The following is a 21,739-nucleotide window of genomic DNA, read 5'->3' on the forward strand; positions in this document are numbered from 1 at the left end:
TTTGCATTTTCAAAGGGATTTGAAGGCTGTTTCTACAACTGCTCAATATTATTTTTAATTCAGTGTTAAAAGTCTGCAGAGTCAATGAGAGCATACAAAAGCAATTGCAACTTCAAAGTAAGTTAATGTTCTAAATATTATTTAGAACACAAAATAGATTGTAGAGGTTACAGTAGGAATAATGGGCTATATCTCCATGTGTGTTGCACTGTCTATAAAATTTCATACAACCTTCCATCACTCAAAGTGTAGTTATCTGAAACTGGTTAGTATAAAATTCATGCTGTCCCTGATTATTCTTAATACTCCGTGTGGCTATATAAAAAAAAGCTTTTCTCATCTCACATATGTTGGTTTATGCATCAAGATTATAGAGCAGATTGCAAATGTATTGAAGTTAGGAGTCTTTGAGCTCTGCTGCTGAATCAATGTATTATAATATAGAATGGGGTGGGCTGGAATGCCCTAAGGAGCTCCTTCTTGCGCCCCTCCCAATCAGCCAAAGTGCAAGCTACATGAATTCTGTTTACTTGAACAGCCATGTACATGTTTGATCTCAAGGCTGCCTTTAGATCTCAAGAAGTAAAATCAATGCATTTTCTTCAGATCAATGGAGAAACTTTCTGGTTGCTTATGAACAAACAGAAGGCAAAATTCAGTTAGAAGTGATATGACTTTTTTTCATGGAATAAGAATCAACTGTCCACTTCTGTGGTCAGTCATTGGCAGCCTTCTGGTAAGTAGACCATCAGAATCTGAATGGATCCAGCTAATAGCTACTTTGTCTATGGATGCAAAAAGTGATAGGCTGCCCATGTAATTTGTCAGGGAATGCATGTGTTTCCAAACTTACATAATAGAATGTGATGTCATGGTGCTGAATGCATATTTGGCATAGGTGACTTTAGTCTATACAGTACTATAGGGCATAAAGGAAGGAAGTGGGGGGGGGGGCGGAGGTGGAACAAAGCTCAAGACATACAGACCCGTTTTTGCTTGTTCTTCCTTTGGCTGCACTTCTGAGAGGTAATAAAAGAGCCTGGCACATTCCTAAATGGTTAGTTATCTGCTACTCACAGCATATTTCCTTTAAGCAGAATGCCAATATATTGTGTGTCCGAACAGTGGCAATTGTTAATGACCTTTAGACCAACCCAGCTACCGTTGTGCTTGGATAGGATGAGAATTCACAAGTATGAAAATGGATCTGAATGAATGAATGGCCCTCTTCTGCAAGTAGTCATAAAATGTATGGACAGCTCGATTGTCCTAAATGTAGGACTAAGCATACCTGAACTTTAAATTGTTTGGCTTGGCATATTTCCTATTTGGCAAATATAGAGGTACTTACCCACTTGCCAGCATCTGTATTCCCCAGTATTGTTCTGCCTCCTGGTTGCACTTTTTATGTATTTTCTTACAGTTTCTTTCATCTGACTGATCTCCACAGTCATCATCTCCATTGCATAGCAGCCTCCGATTGATGCATCTTCCTACAACACAGAATGGGAACAACTTCACTAATAATGTAATCTTGTATTGCCTTTTAGGTAAATGTGCAATCTTGTGTCTCCCCTGCAACTCACAAACAATAGTATTATTATTAATTTATTTCAGATTCCCTTTGAAAGCTCTTTCTTCTCTGCTGTTCTGTGTAATCATGTTTCATAACTAGACACACCTAATTGATTAGGATGAGTGCAGAGAGTAATATTTTTCTAATATTCTTTTAAATCTGAATCAGATTTACAATTAGAAGCATTAGTAGTGCATAACAAGCGGCCAGCAGGAAGGGGTCTCCTGCAAAAGAAATTGTCACTGTGTTTGCAACATGCAGCAAATATTTAGCCATCTACATGGAACTGATAGGTCTGTTCTGAGTAGAAGACCCTGGTCTTTCTAATAAACTTCTGGGGGGAGAGGGGGATCCCAGAAATGCACTGTGCACTGTGGATTGGGCAGTATATTAACAAATAAATAAATGGGGCTCCAGGGGGGCGAGGTGCCTCACGGCAGCGCTTCCTTTCACCTGGCCCCTGGAGCTACTGGGTGTGGCGTGGATGGATGGCAGGAGACCCACTGCTCATCTGGGTGGGCGATCCGCCTGCCCAGGGACCTCGCCATGATCGTCTGCAGGGAAGGTAAGGCAGACCCTCCTTCCCCGAAGTTAGCCCCAAAGCTCTTCTCACTGATTGTAAGAGCTTCACTAACTGTGTTCTACCTGGGTTTGGGAGGTTTGTGTGGAAGCAAGGTAAGAGGAACACCTGGGCAGCTTTTCCTCATACCTTGCTTCTACACAAGTACTTCTACCCAGATTTTCCTCCTACCTTGCTTCCACACAATCGAATATTGGGAGCACACACAGCTCCCAAACCTAGGTAGAATATAGTTTTTGATTGTGTCAATGACCTCTATGAATATTGATGATGGTGGGTATAGGAGGTTTTTGGGGTGGGTGGGAGGGTGGGTTTATAAACATCATTCTCTTTTCAAATACTAGTTGACTAGATGTTCTAATTTGAGTATATTGATTTGCAAGCACTTGACAAAGCAGTTCCACAATGGCTTTTTACTTGTCCTCTTTGCTGTGGTTTATAAATTCAGTTTAGAAATCCTGGCCTAAACCATGTGCTTCCAAGGCCCTGCTGTGGATGCCGCTGGAAAACAGCAATGAAGAAAGTGATTATCAAGTGGACTTAGGCCCAATTTAACTCAATAAATATTCATAACTAATGTAATAGAAAATGTGTTATCTGATCTACATAGAGCCATTAAAAAGAATCCACCAGCTGACAAGATATACAGTGTATATATATATATATATATATATATATATATATATATATATATATATATATATATAAAACAAGCAGTATTGAACAATGTACCAGTTATGATTTTAGAAGTATGAGACTATCATGAGCACACACTCTGCCTCTGTGATCCATCCTTCTTAGTTTTTGTGGTTGTTTGAACACATATTAAAAAAAAACACATTTTTGTGCTTTGTTTTCATTTTTGCCATGCCTAGATATGTATATATCAGGAGGTATATAAATCTGATAAATAAAATAAATAAATACTATTAGAGACTGCAATTTGGAAAAATGAAACAATGTAGCCTTCTACAGTACTGTTTAAAAGGCCCAACATTTATACTTTCAGTCACTAGTTGGGTCATCTTCAGTGTGTGTGGGTTTGGTCACCAGCCTCAAATTAAGAAAAGCCGCTCTCTAATCCACTAACCTGTGCCACATACAAAGCCTTCGCATCTAACTGTATTTCTGCAAGGTCTGCTTGTAACACAGTCTTCAGTTTCTTTGTCAGAGTAATCACATGGGTCACCGCCGAACTGAGAAGGCCGTTCCACATGGGAAAATCTGTACTGTAACAGAATAGATATTAAGAATTCCAGGTCTCCTAAATTAAAAGGCGTGTATCCAAGATTGGCCCAGATATCTACTAGTAACAATGACAAACATGTGTGGCAAATATGTTATTTTCTTTCTATCCCATCCAGTTTTTAAGAATGTATAATTTTAAGGTAGTTTTCATCATGCTAAATGCACTGCTAGCACTTCTGTGTGATAAAGCTTTAGAAAGAGATATAGATATAGATATAGAAATGAATATATGTTTACCAAACCACTTTTTGGATTGGAATAGTATCCTAAGCAGCATGTCAGTGAAAAGTTCCAAAACTGATTAAAATTCCATTTGCTTCCCATCAACACTACAACGGTGTAGTTGTTTGCATGCATGCTCCTTCTTGAAATTGACTTTAATGTGTCTGGCTATAAGCTAGTTGAACTGTCAGCCCAAGAATATAGCAGACCAGGGATTGGAGGGAACATATGCATCAGGTGGATCACGAGGCCATAGGACCACTGTGGCAGAGATAACAAGTTATTTTGGCCACTTGCCTCTGCTAGAGAACCTCAGGTTACCTTAAGGTACCAGAACCCTGTCTGGGCAAGAATTCAGTAGCCCTAAAGGTGCATCCAGATGGCCTCATTTCTTGTTGCAGAACATAGCACTAAACTAGAAATACAGGAACTGGTAAACAAGTGGCACAAAACTGTGTAAGAGTTTCCACATAGATCCTATGCTGATACCTGCCAATCCTTTGGTGTTCCCTTTGAGGATCAACACAAGGATTCACATACTGCTCATGTAGGTAGGCTGCAGGTCTTTCAGTGCTGTAGGGTTCAAACCAGGATCCCCAAGACCCAAGTACCAGGTCCTTATTCCATACAGCACTAGAACTGTGGGTCAGCTTCCCCTGTTGTGTCATCTCTTCCTCTTCAATCTTCCAAATTGCTTCCTCACTTCTGGACCCACTGCTTGTCCTATAGACTTTGCATACATCATCAGATGTTGACCCCTACACTAGGATCTGCTGCAGTTGTTTGAGCAATCTGAAGTCACTAGGTACTGTGCTTGTCATCTACCAAAATCCTCGTCCTTGGGAGTATTTTATGGGAGGATGTGAAAATACGTGGAAGGCATTCTTTGTGGTTTTCTTGGAGCCAAAGAAGGGGCACAACAAGGTTGGAGTGGGCCCCAGGACGAAAAGTAAAGGTAGGTCCCTGCCCCACCCCACCTCCCTGCCTTATTTTTTGGAAAGTGGAGGGGAAAGAGCAAAGAGCGAGCTTTTGCTCAGTTGGCAGAACCTGGGTCCTCAGGGATTTGACGTCATCCCTCCCCCCACATTTTACATCATCCCTGTTCAATTATAGCTATATCCCTATGCCAATAATATACATTTACATATACATTTGGGTGAATGCTGAGGATTAGGTGTGCGTATGCAACTCTTTCCTGTGGTACACATGTGCTGTGGGTTTCAACCTATGCTGTCTGTACCTCACTGCTCCAGTAGTTGACAGAATGATTATAGGCATGGTCTGCATGCACTGTGTAGTCTGCAGTCAGCTTCCATATACAGCTAAGTCAGATGTCCTGGGGAAACAGGTACCAGCCTTTCCCTGAGTTCAGTCTCATGGACAGAGAGGACAGGAAGTTGTGTACAAGTGCATTTATACGCAATTGCATGCAGTCAAGAGAACCCCTCAGGTGCAGGTTCAGTATTATCTGCGTGTCATCCTCCCCCCCCCCCCCACTGCACCTCACTTTGCTCTATCCACTGCCTTTGGTTGCTCAGCCTATATTTGGAACAAATGTGGAAGGAATCTAATACAATGAGACTGGGGCTTTCAGCCGTTATCCCAATATCAAGAGTAATGATGATCCATAATGATATGTATGCTGTGGGCCTTAAGCAAGGCCAAAAGAATGACTACTCCAAAATGATAGTCTTAGCATGGTGACAGAACAATATTATAGTGCACTCTTTAAGATAATGGGAATTTTACCACTAATATCTGTAACAATCAAGGCTGCAGTCTGATGACACTTCATAGGTGGAAAATGCTCAAGGATGAAAAATGAGTAGCCGTGAGCCATAATCTTCCAAGTCAAGAACAGGGATATTGAGGACACTCCACGCAAATGGGTTCAACATCAGGGGCACAAACAGTAAAGAGCAATGGCTCCCAGATCACATTCCATACAAGAGAGGGGAATGAAGAGTCTGCTCCTGCACTTCTTATCAAAAACAAGCACCCTCTGAAATCAAAAGCAATTTAGTGTGCTGTGAGATTTAGCTCAAAGAGGCCAACTATGAGCCCAGATATAATGAAGGGCAAGGAGATATACCATACCAAGTTTCCCAAAGTTGTGTTCTCGCTATTCAGGGAACCCATCAGTGGTCCCAACCTCCTGAGTCCAAAATATTGTTGCACTGCCTCCAAACGTCTATTGCCAGCATCCTGGTGAGCCATGAAATGGCACTGAGAATCCACTGGTGAGCTTCAGTGGGTCACTTGTCCTTTAGACAGGGCTGAAAAGTTAGCCTTGGTTCTATTGCTATAGAAGGTGTGAGTTTACTTGAACATACATATATAGAGTAACAGGAGTCCTGCAACATTTGTGAATTGGCATGAACACATCTGTAAGTTCAAGCTCACTGGTCTGTGCTGCCATAGGGCTCAAGCCAACATGTTAAAAAGACCTAGGACAGGGTTTCTCAACGTGTGGGTCCCCAGATGTTATTGGACTTCAACTCCCATAATCCCCAGCCCCAGTGGCCTTTGGTTGGGTATTATGGGACTTGAAGTCCAGTTACATCTGGGGACCCACACGTTGAGAATCCCTGACCTAGGACATGATTGCCAATTAATAATAAAATGAGAATGATGATACTTGGGGTGAGGTGGAAATGAGAATAAAAACTGGGATAAACAAATACAGGAAGGGGCTTGGCTGGCAGACATGGGCCCTATGTTGCCATGAGTCTCCTCTGACAGTACATTATAAAAATAAATATTTGTACTGGAATTTACCGTAGTGGAACAGATAGACTATGATCCATGCAACCAGACAGGTCACACCTAAGCTATAATGGAATCTATATTTGAAGTTCAGTGAACAAGTTTATGTGCCCCATAAACTTAACTGCATGAACCTGCAGAATCACTCTGTCCACAACACAGAATTTTCATGAAATAAGAGTATCTATATTGTATCACACTTGTGGCATCTATATAGAGTTGCACCTGTGGCAGTAAATCCTCTTGGACATGAATTGGTTGAGTTGGAAAGTTAATGAACTCTCCAACTGCTCAGGGCACTTGTAATCCAATTTCTCTGTGGAAGGAGAAGTTTAGCAGGGTACAATGTCACATCAAATGAGTTTGGATTATATCTCCCTAGTCCCCAAGATTAAAAGGGGGAACCACCCAGGGTGTCTATTCTGGTCTATGACCATAATAAAGATGGATGGATGGATTGATTGACCGACCCAAGGTGTGCCCATAGTGCCATCTTTTGCAACATTCTGATGCCCTCCTAGTTTGCCCCTTTATTGTATGGGATGTTCCCGAACCACGGTTCAAGCACTTTTAGGGAAATTGTATCGGGAACTTTAAGAAAAAGGAGAGCAGGTCCTTACCTGCATGGTATTGTTGGCCATGCAAATGGTGCCTGCACATGCACAGACACCACGTCTGAGTGGGTACTGTGCAGGGGGTTATTGGGATGTATGCCACACCAGCAGGAAGCTGCATGGGGCAGCAGAGAGGAAAAAGGACCTGCTCCCCTTTTTCTTAAAGTTTGTAGTACAATTTCCCTAAAAGTGCTCAAACCATGCTTCGAACCATATTGAATTGATCCAACCAGCCAGTTCTTTGGCTGCAAGCTTCTAACTTTAATACACTGACATACCTGCTACATTGACAGGCTTGGCATTAACAGGCTTGACGCCTGGCTGCTGCTGCTTTGTGGGGAGTTTGTGCAGCACTGGAGCCGGAGGTGAGTCAGCCCTTGCTGAATACCACCTGCTTAGTCTAGCCACTTCTCGGCCTGTTTAGGGATGCTGCCTATGGCCCCAGCTTGCCAGAAACCCTGCAGGAGAGGAAGAATCCATATGCCATATGGCCCAGGGTGAAGGCCTGCCTGGGGGGTGATCTGATCTGTGGAACTGTGCTGCTTCTTTGTGGGGAGTTTGTGCAACACTGAGTTCTGGGGAGAGTCAGCAGTCCCTGAATACCACCTGCCCAGACTAGCCACCTCTGGGCCTATATAGGGATGCTACCTGTGGTGGTAGGCCCATCACTGAAGGGGTGACCCCAAATGGGGGGGTCACCCCTTGGTAGAGCCACTTTGGGGGATAATAAGGCTAGTACCCCTGGCCCAGGAATTTACATGTATGTGTGTGTTCTGTTCGTGTGCGAGTGGTGGGTGTGCATTTTATATTTTATGTTACAGTGTTATGGCTATTAAAAGCTGTTAAAAGCTGGGGCTGCTGATTAGAAAGCTTCTGTTTTAAGTCTTAGGTGAGATTGGTTTATAATATGTCTAGGCTTGTCTCGAGATGGGAAGACCGGGGGCGTGTCCACTGATCATGGGGTGGCTATTCCAGTGGTGGTGTGGAATAGAAGAAGTAACATTAGCAAGTATTTAAGAGGACATCTTCTTCACCACGAGGCTCACCGCCCATTGAAATAATCCAGAGAGGTTCATCTGCAGTTGCCACCAGCTCATCTGGTGGCTATACAGGGATAGGCTTTCTCTGTTGCTGTCATGGGATTCTGGAATGTGCTTCCTGCTGAAATAAGAGCCTCCCCATCAGTGTTCCCTCTAACAGGGATTCCCAGATGTTGTTGACTATAACTACCAGCATCCCCAGCTGCAATGGCCTTTGGCTAGGGATTATGGGAGCTATAGTCAACATCTGGGAACCCTTGTTTCAGGGAACACTGCTCCCCATCTCTGACAACTTTTTAAAAGTCCCTAAAGACTCATTTCTTCACGCAAGCTTTTAAATTTGACTGTGGCTTTAAATTAAATTTTCATTTTAATGGTGGTGCAGTGGTAAAAAACTGCCCTGGTGGTGCAGTGGTAAAAAACTGCCGCCCTGTAACCAGAAGGTTACAAGTTCGATCCTGACCAGGGGCTCAAGGCTGACTCAGCCTTCCATCCTTCCGAGATCGGTAAAATGAGTACCCAGAATGTTGGGGGCAATATGCTAAATCATTGTAAACTGCTTAGAGAGCTCCGGCTATAGAGCGGTATATAAATGTAAGTGCTATTGCTATTGCTATTGCTATTTTCATTTGTTTTATGTTGCTGTAAACCTCCCAGAGATGGAAGTTTGGGGCTGTCCACAAATTTGAGAAAATAATGATGATGATAAACAAACAAACAATCAGATAGACTCACCCTTTTCTTCTGGCAAGGTTCACAAGTGGTCCATGATGACCAGCTGGAAAGGATACAATCAATGGGCTGTGGTGGATTGTTTGGAGATCGACGCCATCTGCCTTTGGTCATGTTGACATCGGCTCCATTTAGCTGAATAGAAAGCTCCTTTTCTCCACTGTATGTTCATAGGTGGAGAAGTTATTTCAGATACACTGGTATCTTCGATTACTACTAGGACTATTACAAACATTTCTCCTATCCTATTTTATATTTTGGACACAACTTTAAAACATTTAGCATTCATAGAGATATAAATTAAATGTCAAAATACAGAACTGTTTGACCACCCCACTTGTAACTGAGGTTTGCATTGACCAATAACCCCAGTATGGTAATTACTGTGGATGCAAGCCCCCACATCCACAAACAATGGTGTGACTGCCAGTCTTGCATGCAGAATGCTTCATGGATTGGCTTTTGCTATATTATTATTATTATTTCTTGTTTACACAGTCAGACAGGTGTTATTGACTGGTTTGTTTTATCCAGACATCGAGTCCTTCCCAAGGACCTGGGATGGCTGAATTTTATTGTCAGTTGTTATAGATATTGCCGCAGAATATAGGCTGTTTCCAGTAAAGCTGCTTTTTGGGCTGATGGTGATTTCTGTGGCCCCTATGGTGTTGAGGTGCTCTTCAAGGTATTTTCAAGGTCTTAAGACCTTCAAGGTCTTAAGAGCCCCTGGTGGTGCAGTGGTAAAACTGCCGCCCTGTAACCAGAAGGTTACAAGTTCAATCCTGACCAGGGGTTCAAGGTTGACTCAGCCTTCCATCCTTCCGAGGTCGGTAAAATGAGTACCCAGAATGTTGGGGGCAATATGCTAAATCATTGTAAACCGCTTAGAGAGCTCCGGCTATAGAGCGGTATATAAATGTAAGTGCTATTGCTATTGCTATTTTGGAACTGCACCCAGGGCACCAATTACCACTGGGATTATTTTGGTCTTTTTCTGCCACAGCCTTTCAATTTCAATTTGTAGATCTTTGTATTTGGTGATTTTTTCTATTTCTTTTTCTTCTATTCTGCTGTCCCCTGGTATTGCTATGTCGATTATTTTCACTTGTTTTAATTTCTTCTTGACTACAGTTATACAGGTGTATTGTGTGGCAGATGTTTGTCTGTATCGTCGTCGTCATCATCATCATCATCATCATCATCATTTTATTTGATTTCTATACCGCTCTTCCAAAAATGGCTCAGGGAGGTTTACACAGAGAAATAATAAATAAATAAGATGGATCCCTGTCCCCAAAGGGCTCATAATCTAAAATAAACATAAGGTAGACACCAGCAACAGTCACTGGAGCTACTGTGCTGTGGGTGGATAGGGCCAGTTACTCTCCCCCTGCTAAATAAAGAGAATCACCATGTTAAAAGTTGCCTCTTTGCCAAGTTAGCAAGGGTTGTGTTTTTGCTGTGATGTTGTTGGGACAGGTGTGAGGTTTCGAATTACTGCTGTGAGGTTGTTTGGACAGGAGTGGAAAGACAGGGGTAAGCTTTATCCCCAGAGATGGACAGGCCTGTCTGCAACCATGTGTACACTTCCAGATGGTGCCTACTAATGACACGTCTGGTCAGGCGCTGGCCATGGTAGCAGGCTGCAAACCCAGCTGCTCTTGTGAGACTTTGCCAAGAGTCCCGTTTGTGGCCCTGGCTCTCGTGAGAGCTGCGAAGACTGTGCCGGGCTATTTTAGAGGCAGAAGGCCGATGATGAGAGGCCGGCAATGGATGAGGGCTGACAAATGCTGGGGGATGGTGAGTCTGTCCAGCAGCACTAAGGCCAGAGAGGTGAAGGAGATAAATGTCCTGGAACCTCCCCTCTCCCTAGAAGGAACTCTGAGGCTGCTGGGATTAGAGGTCTTCCTAGCTGGGGCAGCCTGTGCATTCTTGAGCTGGGAGCCTCCACTGAGGGCTTGGAAACCTCCACTCGCAATGCTGTGCAGAAAGTCAATCTGCTCAGTGAGCAGCATGGACAAGGAGCAGTCACATAACCACTGTAGTGCACAATACCTGCTAGATGTACACAGTGGTTATCACACCACAGGTGGTGATGGGGTTCAAAGTGACTAAAAAAGAGGGACTGTATTAAGAAAGAAAAAAATGAAACTGGACAACATAATTTTCTCCACTAATAACCCCTGCTAACTTGGCAAAGAGGCAGCTTTTAATGTGGTGATTCTCTTTATTTAGCAGGGGGAGAGTAGCTGGCCCTATCCACCCCCAGCACAGTACCTCCAGTGACTGTTGCTGGTGTCTATCTTATGTTTCTTTTTAGATTGTAAGCCCTTTGGGGACAGAAATCCATTTTATTTATTTATTATTTCTCTGTGAAAACCGCCCTGGGCCATTTTTGGAAGGGCGGTATAGAAATCAAATCAAATCAAAAATAAAATAAATAAAATAAAAATAATAAGATGCTTGCTATGAATCTTTTTCTGGTATTATTCTTTTCTCATAGCCCGTTGGTGGTTTCCTTCAGAACAGAGGGAGAGTCTTTCATATTTCAGCCTGACATTTTGAAGATTGGTGTGTTAACTACATGTAAAACATCCCTACCTAAATGCAAGGCTCCTTTTCCACCTTAAACAAGACTATTAATAAGATGCTAAGAGGGTGAATATGAGTAACAGACCACATTCACATGTAATGTGGAACCAGAGTTGCAGGGGCCAAACTATCATGTTCAAAAGCATGCAGCTGCAATCCCATTTGGGAAGCGACTGGAGGTTGTGCTCTGCAGACTTCAGTTTGAACCCTCGACTTGTAGTGAGTTTTGCTGCTCAAATCCAAGTTTGGCATTTGGGAACTTTGCGAGCAAATGCAGAACGGGAGGCTGCATTTGCTCTAACTGGGAGTTGAAGGAGGAAGCTCCTCCCTCTCTCTGACCATGATTGGCTGTGTGGGCTGTCCTTCAAGCAAGAAGGAAGCCCTCACCGCCAGTTTCCCTTCCTCGCTGCAGAGAGCCTGCTCTCCATTTCATCCAAATGCAGACAGGAGAGCATGGGGAGCACAACCGTGAATCCATTGGACTCACAGCTCTGTATTATGTGTGAATGCAGCCAGTGTGTGACATGTGGTGGGGGCCAGCATAATGCTAGTATGACTGCAGTGTGTTCAGTTACAGGACACCTTCTAGTGCATCATCAGAAAGAAATACATTGCCAGGTCATTTCCTGATACAGGTTTGAGGAGGAGTGCTCTGGAAATGACATGATACATCTCAGTTCAGGTCTGCACAACTTGAAACACACCAAGCCAAACTCAGTCCACCAGGGGCTCAGTAATCCTGCTTTGTTGTTGTCTGCAAAGGCCTGCAAATACGGTTTGTGTGTGTGTGTGTGTGTGTGTGTGAGAGAGAGAGAGAGAGAGAGAGAGAGACCTGGCAGGAGACACAGTATTTGGCTGGTGTGGACTATGTTTGGCTTGGGGGCCCCACAAATTGCACAGGCCCGTTCTAATGAGATCCCTTAGGACTAGAGAGGGAAGAGATGTCCTTGTTTCAAAAGAACCTTCACATAGACCTCATTGTATTCATCTATGAATATAAAGGGCATCTTTTACCATCCTTAAGCACATCGGCCCATAAGGCCTATTTACTTGGGCAGAAAATACTTGTGAATATGTGCACTTCCAACTGCAGCGGTTGTCTTCTGAGATACATTTTCTGGAAGTTTTGGAGATGTAGTGAAATATATTCTTTGGTCAAATTCTAATTACAAAACAAATTACATTGTGAGAATGAATTTTCACCAGCTGCTAATAATTGTTTACATTTAGCCTTAATTGTGGTTAGTTAAAACACACACAGGGCAGGGTGTGTTGTGTGTGTAGTTTTGAGAAGAGTTTTTTCTTTTTAAGGAAGCAAACAAAAAATACTGCAAACCAGACATAAAGCAGGAGGCGGGGGCACTTTCAAAAGAGATGCAGAGAAAAATAACACTGACATACATAATCAGCATGCTACTGGTTTCAGCACTCTCTTGTCAGTTCCATATATTTGAAACTTAAGTAGAATCAGGCCCTCAAGGAGTAGATTTACATAACACAAATGTGTGCAGAGAAGTGTACTTTTCCCACTCCCACTAAATATCTCAATTGCCTTCCCATTTAAGAAAATAATGGTGTGTGTGCTTTCTGGATGTACTGCTTACAACTCAATCAGATCTTGAAGTGTTTCATCTAAAACCATGTAGGACAAGGGCTGAAAATGAACAGCATGGATGGGATTCGGAGAGTCAAGTTATTGTGAAGGTCAGAACAAATAAGTGAAGACACAAGACTTTTGTTGTGGGGATTCCATGGCAAATGTTCCAATGTACCCCAGCCCTTAAGAGGTGCACTGCTGTCAGGACTCAGGCCAGCTTGAAATATGGGCCTTGTTGCACACTTCTTGGGTTGCAAGTGTAGGGGAGCTTCAGGAGCTGGTGAAAAAAGGACATTTTTTTCATCCCTTCTGGAAACCACCCCCTGCATTGCTATAGCATTAAAGGGCTCCGATTCAGGGCTGGCAGCTGCTAGCCACAAAGCTGAATGTTTTATTGCCACACAGAAAGTTGGTGGTGGTTGTGGAGAATGGGAAATGAGAAAAGGTGTCATTTTTTCCTTGACTTCCTCCTGAAATTTCTCCCTGCACTATACAGAGATAGCAATATCAATAGCAATAGCACTTACATTTATATACCGCTCTATAGCCGGAGCTCTCTAAGCGGTTTACAATGATTTAGCATATTGCCCCCAACATTCTGGGTACTCATTTTACCGACCTCAGAAGGATGGAAGGCTGAGTCAACCTTGAGCCCCTGGTCAGGATCGAACTTGTAACCTTCTGGTTACAGGGCGGCAGTTTTACCACTGCGCCACCAGGGGCTCTTGAGATGAGTTTTGTATCTTCAGGTCAGGCATCCCCCAATGCTAAACTGCCCCCGGCCCCAGATATTTACAATAAGCTGTTAGGCTTGAACAGGCTCATTTCCTCCCCCACCGTCAATGTTCTTTTCTTTTTCATTTTCCAACTTGATGCCCTAACATTCCATGGTTCAACTGGTCTCTGTATTCTAGTTCCTTGAAGCTTACCATTGTAGTTCCTTCAAGCTTAAAGGTCTTTGTTGGGCCATTCTGAGTTGTTGTTTTTCAAAATGTCTTTTTCTTTTATTTTATGAACAAATATAATTCTATGTAACTAGGGAGGAGACTTGACTATGTAGAAACCACTGTCTCAATTTTGGGTGGCTCTCTTTCACTTCCAGACTAACAGGCACACAACCACTCAAGTTCATTATTGCAAGGAACAAGTAGAACCCTGACTGGCACAAAATATGCAGTTCATTTCCAGCTCCCTACAGAAGGGCTCCTGTTCAGAACTCCAGCCAGCTTTCTAATACTGAGCAAACTAGAGACTCGTTGGTTTTAAAAAGGGGTGGCAGAAGCCTTGAGAAAAGACTGGTCATGAAGAGAGAGGGAGGCACTGAAGAAGTGTCCAAAGTGGTGAGAAGGTCAAGCACTACTTTAATAACTGGTGACCAAGCATCCCAATACCTCATTGGGGGATGTAGTGAGATGGAATGGAGTATACAGAAAAGGAAAAAAAGGGCAAAGAACCAGATGAAGAGTGGCTGATATCCCGCGATGTAGTGAAGATGTAAAAGGAGCTGCATCCTTGTAGGTTGGGGGGATGCACCTAATGCAGCCGGAGGCTGTGCTACCCTCAGTCATATTTTCAGAAGGCACAGGGCACTTCCAGAATCTCCCAGATTGCTCCCCCTCCTGCACATCCATGCTCCATTAGTGGGAAAGCCTCTGTCTGTGAGGACACAGCCTCCCTCTTTGAGGGCACAGCTCCCTTTGTGTCTTTGCTCCATTGTTCTGTATGCCAGCCAATGTCTCAGAAGCCCTCTGAACATTACACTAGGAGCATGCAAGGCACTTTCCTACTTTATTCTGTGAGGATAGTGTAACATTGGACAGTCTACAACCACATAAACAGGGCTGACTGAATGGACCTTGCCCATAGGATCAGCACCCCTGACTGACACACAACTGGCCACATCCACATGACTGTGTTCCTTTAGATGTTGCAGGAATTCTGCAGGATGAGCCCCTGGGAAGTGTTTCCCACGGTGCTCCTGTAACGATTAGACCACAGAAAGAAAGCCCAGGGAGAGAGGCTTTCTCCTGTGTGATTGACAAAAGCTCCTATGTGATTGACAACGTCGAAGTCAGGAGATATGTCTAAAAGAAGACTGTTGGAAATGTGTTGAGAGTTATTGCAGAAGAGTGAAATGTGTGAAATATCAGACTGAAGAGGGGGAAGAATGAGGAGAAATAAACACAGCAGATCCACAACACTGGAAAGGAAGTGAGAGGGATTGTATGTGAAAGGAAGTGTGGAGTGGAAGTTATAGCAAGAGAGGATTTGAAGAGAGGGGAGGGCATTTTAGAAGAGGAGAGAATGAGAAAAAAAACTTAAGTATATCAAGAGAGTAGGCATGAAGTGGAAGTAGAATGAAAGTGTTAAGTTATCCTTTCTTTCCTCAGCTTTTCTTGAGCACCTAACAGTTCATTCCCTGAAAGCACCTTACACTCCTCTCCAATACTTGCCAGTTTGTATGATTGGTTTGGAAGGGATATAGATTCTCATGATTCCTGCTCTGCCTATTGAATGTCTATTAAATGGGCAACTACCATTATTCACCTCTTACTACTGTAAGAGAAGGTCTGTGGTTCATAATGTCCAATTTTACATCATTACTGAATACAGGCATTCTGAGAGTAACTCTCACTCTCTTCCATAGCTAGAGCATTACATCAAGCACCATGACTGTGGATGAAGGTTTCATGGCTGGATTGGGACCATGCATATTTTGCTGCAGCAGCTGACATCTGTGTCTCTCCTCCTCCAGCAAGTGATTGGTCCTGTTAAAGCTTGCACTGCCACTAATTCATTCAGTTGGAGGAGTGCAGATGTCTGGGTGTATGCCAAAGATATACACAGCCTTAATACAATGATCCAAAACAAAATATTGTCACCTTGGGCTATTTCGAAAAATACATCATCACATTTAAACTTGTATTTGGCCCACATGTAGCGGAGCAGTCTGCATGAATCGCACTACCCTGCTTCCAATTAAGGAAAGATTCCCTGACATAATGGGAGAGAGGGAGGATGTGTGCGCTCATGGCATGCATACATCCTGATTGCTTGTAGTAGATCATTTGAACCGGGTCCATGTTGGGTTGGTTTTCTGAGCCTTATTGAAAGGTGTTTTACAAGTTCTGGAACCAACATAGTCACCCAGAGCAGTGTTAACATGGTGGGGGTGGGTTTGTGGGAAACTAGTACTACTCCCTTTTAGACAGGACATGCCTGGATGGATATTGGTAGATAAATTGAGTAAATCTTATATTCTAGTATTCCCATTTGCAAGGGCAGAAGATAGCAAGCAATCTGAAGGTATATAAAATATTAGCCAAAATTTCTCTTTTTGTGCCTAATTTAGACTCATCTTGGTAAGATGGTCACAGGAAGACATTTTCATAGGGCACCATTTCACATACTTTGATATTTCCATGCTATATGGATTGTTAAAATGCACACCATTTTGCAACATGTTCATTTCAATATGGTGCACTTTTGGATTACTTTGCTACAAGTCTAGAAAATAGCTCAGAGCCTCTTTTCCTCTATGATACAGAAATAAAAACAGAAGGTTACCATTAAACATCATTATTGATCATGTCACGGTACTGATATTTGTTTGAAAAACAACATTCACTTACCAGGAGCAATGCAAATTTAAGAAGCCCACGATCACACAAAGCAGGAAAGCTCTCGGCGGGCACACAAACTGCATAGATGCCACATGCATTATTTTAAAGCACTTCCGGCAATCTACAGCTGCATTCTAATTCAGTTTGCTACAGTGTTTGGAAGCAGCTGAGCAGGCAACGTAGGTTTTCACCAGGCAAACAGAAGATCAGCCACCTTCTGACAAACTTCACAAACAAATTCTACTGGTAGCACAGAGCCTTCTGCTGGGCCACTTGGATAATTGTTGGAAGAGATTAGAGAAATGAAGGGCAGATCAAGAGCTATTTCGATCTGTCTTAAATGGTTTGGATTCACAGGGCTGTTAAAAAGAACACAAATCTAAGGCTGCTATCCTGCAATCTTAGCACTTCAGGCAGTTACTGTAAAAGTTTAAAGTCACCACCTCCAGCACAGTACCTCCAGTGACTGTTGCTTTTCTTTTTAGATTGTGAGCCCTTTGGGGACAGGGTTCCATCATATTTGTTTGTTATTTCGCTGTGTAAACTGCCCTGAGCCATTTTTGGAAGGGCAGTACAGAAATTTATTAATCATCATCATCATCATCATCATCATCCGAAAGTCCAAACTCAATGGCGGGAACACCATACACGCCATAAACACCTGGGCTATACCTGTTATCAGATACACTGCAGGAATAATAGACTTGACCCAGGCAGTGCGAGAGACGCTAGATCGTAAGACCAGGAAAAGAATGACCATCAGTCATGCTCTGCACCCCCGCCGTGATATAGATAGGCTATACCTCCCTCGCAGCTCAGGTGGAAGAGGAATGCTGCAAGTCCATCAAACAGTAGAGGAGGAGAAAAGAGGCCTTGAAGAATATATCTAGGACAGTGAAGAAGATGCACTTCAAATGGTCAATAACGTGAAACTATTCAACACCAATGAAACAAAGCAGGCCTACAAGAAAGAACAAGTCAAGAACCGAGCAGAAAAATGGAAAAATAAGCCACTGCATGGTCAATATTTGCACAATGAAAGTGGAAAATCAAATATCACCAAGACCTGGCAGTGGCTTAAGAATGGCAAGCTGAAGAAAGAAACAGAGGGTTTAATACTGGCTGCACAAGAACAGGCACCACTAAGAACAAATGCAATAAGAGCAAAAGTCGAAAAATCCACAACAAACAGCAAGTGCCACCTTTGTAAAGAAGCAGATGAAACTGTGAACCACCTAATCAGCTGTTGTAAAAAGATCGCACAGACTGACTACAAAGGCATGACAAGGTAGCAGGGATGATACACTGGAACATCTGCAAAAAATACAAGCTACCTGTAGCCAAAAATTGGTGGGACCATAACACTGAAAAAGTTGAAGAAAATGAAGATGTAAAAATATTATGGGACTTCCGACTACAAACAGACAAACATCTGCCACACAGTACACCAGATATAACTATAGTCGAGAAGAAAGAAAAACAAGTCAAAATAATAGCAATACCAGGGGATAGCAGAATAGAAGAAAAAGAAAGAAAAAATCACAAAATACAAAGATCTACAAATTGAAATTGAAAGGCTGTGGCAGAAAAAAACCAAAATAATCCCAGTGGTAATTGGTGCCCTAGGTGCAATTCCAAAACACCTTGAAGAGCACCTCAACACCATAAGGGCCAGAGAAATCACCACCAGCCAATTACAAAAAGCAACTTTACTGGGAACAGCCTATATTCTGCGACAGTATCTATAACTTCAGCAGCAACATTGACAATAAAATGCAGCCATCCCAGGTCCTTGAGAAGGACTCGATGGCTGGATAAAACAAACCAGTCAATAACACCTGTCTGACTGTGTAAACAAACAATAATAATAATATCTTAAGAGGGACATTGTAGAACTGGAAAAGGTGCAGAAGAGGGCAAGGGTGCTCCTTCCTTATGAGGCAAGGCTACAGCCTCTGAAGTTTTTTATCCAAAGAGGTTTTTCTTTGGAAAGAGGCAACTACAGGGATACACGATAGAGGTTTATAAAATTATGCATGGAGTAGAGAGAAATTTTTCTCCTTCTCTCACAACACTAGAGCCAAGGGCCATCCCACGAAACTGATTGCCAGGAAATTTAGTACCAACAAAAGGAAGTACTTTTTTTAAACACAGGAGCGCAATTAATCTATGGAATTCTCTGCAACAAGATGTGGTGAACGGCCACTGGCTTATATGGTTTTAAAAGAGGCTTGGACAAATTCATGGAGGTCAGGTCTATCAGTGGCTACTAGTCTGGTGGCTATAGGTCTCAGAGGCAAGCCTCAGAGGCAAGATGCCACTAAATACCAGTTGCAAGGCAGCAACAGTAGGAGAGAGGGTATGCCATCTCTTGCCTGTGGGCTTCTCAGAGGCACCTGGCGGGCCACTGTGTGAAACAGGATGCTGGACTAGATAGACCTTGGGCCTGATACAGCAGGGCTATTTTTATGTACAGTTAAGTGCAAACTCAGTCCAAGGACACCCCCCAAACTCCTGAGGTGGTGTGGAGAGCTGCTGCCCTTGCTGATATTGCCCCCCACCCTGCCCATTCCACCCCCCGCAAGTACATTACCAATTCTGTGTGCAGAATTGGGCCATGTGCTAGTTCCCATTACCTATCTTGCCCCTTGCCAATTCCCTTTGGCTCCCCTCCCCTCACTGTTCTTCCTCACTTTCTGCCAATTCCCCTCACCATTCCAATGCATCTCACTTTTCCTGCCCCATCAAATTCTGCCCCACCTTCCCTTACCTAGTGGCAACAGTGGTTGCCTGCCATAGCTGTCCGGAGAGGAATTGGGGGGAGGGGGGAGGCAGGCCTGAGGCTAAGTTAGGGGGCAGAAGCCAGTGACAGCCTCCTCTGGCCTCATTAGTGTGTCAGTTAACTCACACAGTGGTGAACTCTATACAGCTAACTGTATACATTCAATCTAACGTTAAGTCCTACTGAACACAGTGTGTTTTGTATGGTTATTTTATGCTTGTATTTTAAATTTTTAGTCAGACTCATGTTTTTATATTTTAGTTTAATATTTCAATTGTGTATTTTTATAGTCTTGTTTTAATTTTTCTGTGAACCGCCTTGGGATTCTTTTAATGAAAAGCAGTATATAAATTTAACAATAAATCTATCTATCTATCTATCTATCTATCTATCTATCTATCTATCTATCTATAATAAATTTTAAAAAGAGTGTAGAAACAGGATTGGGCTGTAAATCCCATTTATGCATAGCTGGTCACCAAATCACAGATAAAACATTTTCACCAGCCAAATGAAAAATCTTAATTTAGAAAACAGTAAAACTGGAAATTATCTTCGCACTATGAATCCAGTTCCTTCCTTAATTCTAGAAGTTCTGAAACAAGAAGTTAAAGTGCAAAAAGACTTTCTTGATACTACAGCAAAATTATGGTATGATTATAGGATGGAAGATCTAGCAAATGACTGTGTGTTCCCTGAACTGGCCATTTATGTTATATATCCTACTTTCTCACCATCTGATCCTCAAACAACATATTTAATGCTAGAATTAAAAATACCGTTAAAACCAATTAATAGTCTCCCAACACCTGAAACCTAGCTAGAAAACTAGATGCAGCCCATATACTTATTAGGAGGAATATTTTTATTGCCCTCCAAAAAGGACCTATTGAATTGATCCAGCATGGAGCAACACTGATTTGCTAATCAGTGAGCAACAATGCTGTATTTCAAGGGTATAATTCTTGCTTCTACTTAAAAAAAACAAACAAACAAAAAAAAAAACCCAGAAAAAATTAGACTCCAGTACCAATTATAAGTAGTCATCTTAAGTGGTGCAGTGGTGAAATGCTTGACTAGCAGGCAGAAGGTTGCTGGTTTCAATCCCCGTTGGTACTATATTGGGCAACAGCAATATAGGAAGATGGTGAAAGGCATCATCTCATACTGCGCAAGAGGTGGCAATGGTAAACCCCTCCTGTATTCTACCAAAGAAACCACAGGGCTCTGTGGGCACCAGGAGTCGAAATCAACTGGATGGCACACTTTACCAATTATAAGTAGGGTTGTGGACTCATTTAAACATTGGTGAATTATGCCATAGTCTCCCCATCACCTTGCTTCATATTGGGGCCAACTTAGTAAATCTAAAGTCTATAGTGCATACAGGTGCAAACAATGATGTCAAGTGGAGAAAATGACTGGTCTGGGTCTGGGATGGCTAGGTTCTGACCCTAGTGCCTGCAGCTAGTTTGGTGGTCTTGTCCAAGCCTTTGGTTGCAGTCCTGGAAGCTAGTCTAGTCTTTACATCTCTTATCATGCCATTTTGGTCCAAGCCATTGCTGCATGATACATGAAAGTCACACCAAGGGAGTCATTGTGTGCAAGTTTGCTTGTTGGCAGGAGTTGGTTGGTTGGTTGTGCTGTCGAGTCGGTGTCATCTCCTGGTGGTGACCACAGAGCCGTGTGGTTTTTTTCTTGATAGAATACAGGAGGGGTTCAACATTGCCATTTCCTGTGCAGTATGAGATTATGCCTTTCAGCACCTTCCTATATTGCTGCTGCCCGATATAGCAGTTTCCCATATTCTGGGAAACACACCAGCAGGGATTTGAACCAACAGCCTCCTGCTCTCTAGGCAGGTTACTTCTCCGCTGCGCCATTAGGTGGCTGGTGTGTGGCAGGAGTACTGCTGTGTACTCCTTGATAGTTTGAAATGCCTTGGGCCTTGGTAGTTTGAAATGGGATACAGCCCTGAAGTGGGTGCTTTGGCCACAATATAGAGTGAATGGAGAATAGTGGTGAAGAGGTGACATGGCGGAAGCAGAGGGCTATAGTGGTTTCCTATAGAATCACTATGTGAATAGAGCAAGCAGGATTGCCCCTTTAACCTCTGGACTCTGAGGTTCCCCATTTCAATAAATGTAAGATTGTTTTGGACAAAAGGAAGTAGACAAAGGTCAGACATATGTGGTAGAATCCTGAGGAAGTTAGGCTTACTGAAGTCTCATAAAAATCAATTAGTAAGTCTCTCAGCCTAGCCTACTTCACAGGGTTGTTGTGAAAGAGAAACTTAAGTATGTAGTACACCGCCCTGGGCTCCTTGAAGGAAGAGTGGGATATAAATATTATAATAATAATAATTAT

At 42.8% G+C, this 21,739-nt stretch overlaps 1 protein-coding gene and 1 long non-coding RNA gene across 3 annotated transcripts in view; one reads left to right on the plus strand and one right to left on the minus strand.

Annotated features, from left to right (window-relative positions):
• C8B (complement C8 beta chain) overlaps positions 1-16,797 on the minus strand; it is a 52,789-nt gene extending 35,992 nt beyond the window's left edge. Inside the window, exons 1-4 of one of the 2 annotated variants that reach the window (XM_053250750.1) lie at positions 16,600-16,785; positions 8,782-8,938; positions 3,247-3,385; positions 1,352-1,493 (exon numbers count right to left, since the gene is read on the minus strand). In XM_053250750.1, coding sequence (XP_053106725.1) covers positions 1,352-1,493; positions 3,247-3,385; positions 8,782-8,938; positions 16,600-16,688 — 527 coding nt within the window. In that variant the 5' untranslated portion in view covers positions 16,689-16,785. Of the gene's footprint in view, positions 1-1,351; positions 1,494-3,246; positions 3,386-8,781; positions 8,939-16,599 lie in introns of both variants that reach the window. The other variant, XM_053250751.1, reaches the window with a different exon arrangement.
• Positions 1,091-3,085, plus strand: LOC128325208 (uncharacterized). Its single transcript, XR_008307304.1, has 2 exons — positions 1,091-1,550; positions 2,605-3,085. It is a non-coding gene; the product is annotated as an uncharacterized LOC128325208 (long non-coding RNA).
• Positions 16,798-21,739: the final 4,942 nt, after the last annotated feature.

Source organism: Hemicordylus capensis, chromosome 4, assembly GCF_027244095.1.
Source record: "Hemicordylus capensis ecotype Gifberg chromosome 4, rHemCap1.1.pri, whole genome shotgun sequence".
NCBI classification, from domain to species: Eukaryota; Metazoa; Chordata; class Lepidosauria; order Squamata; family Cordylidae; genus Hemicordylus; species Hemicordylus capensis.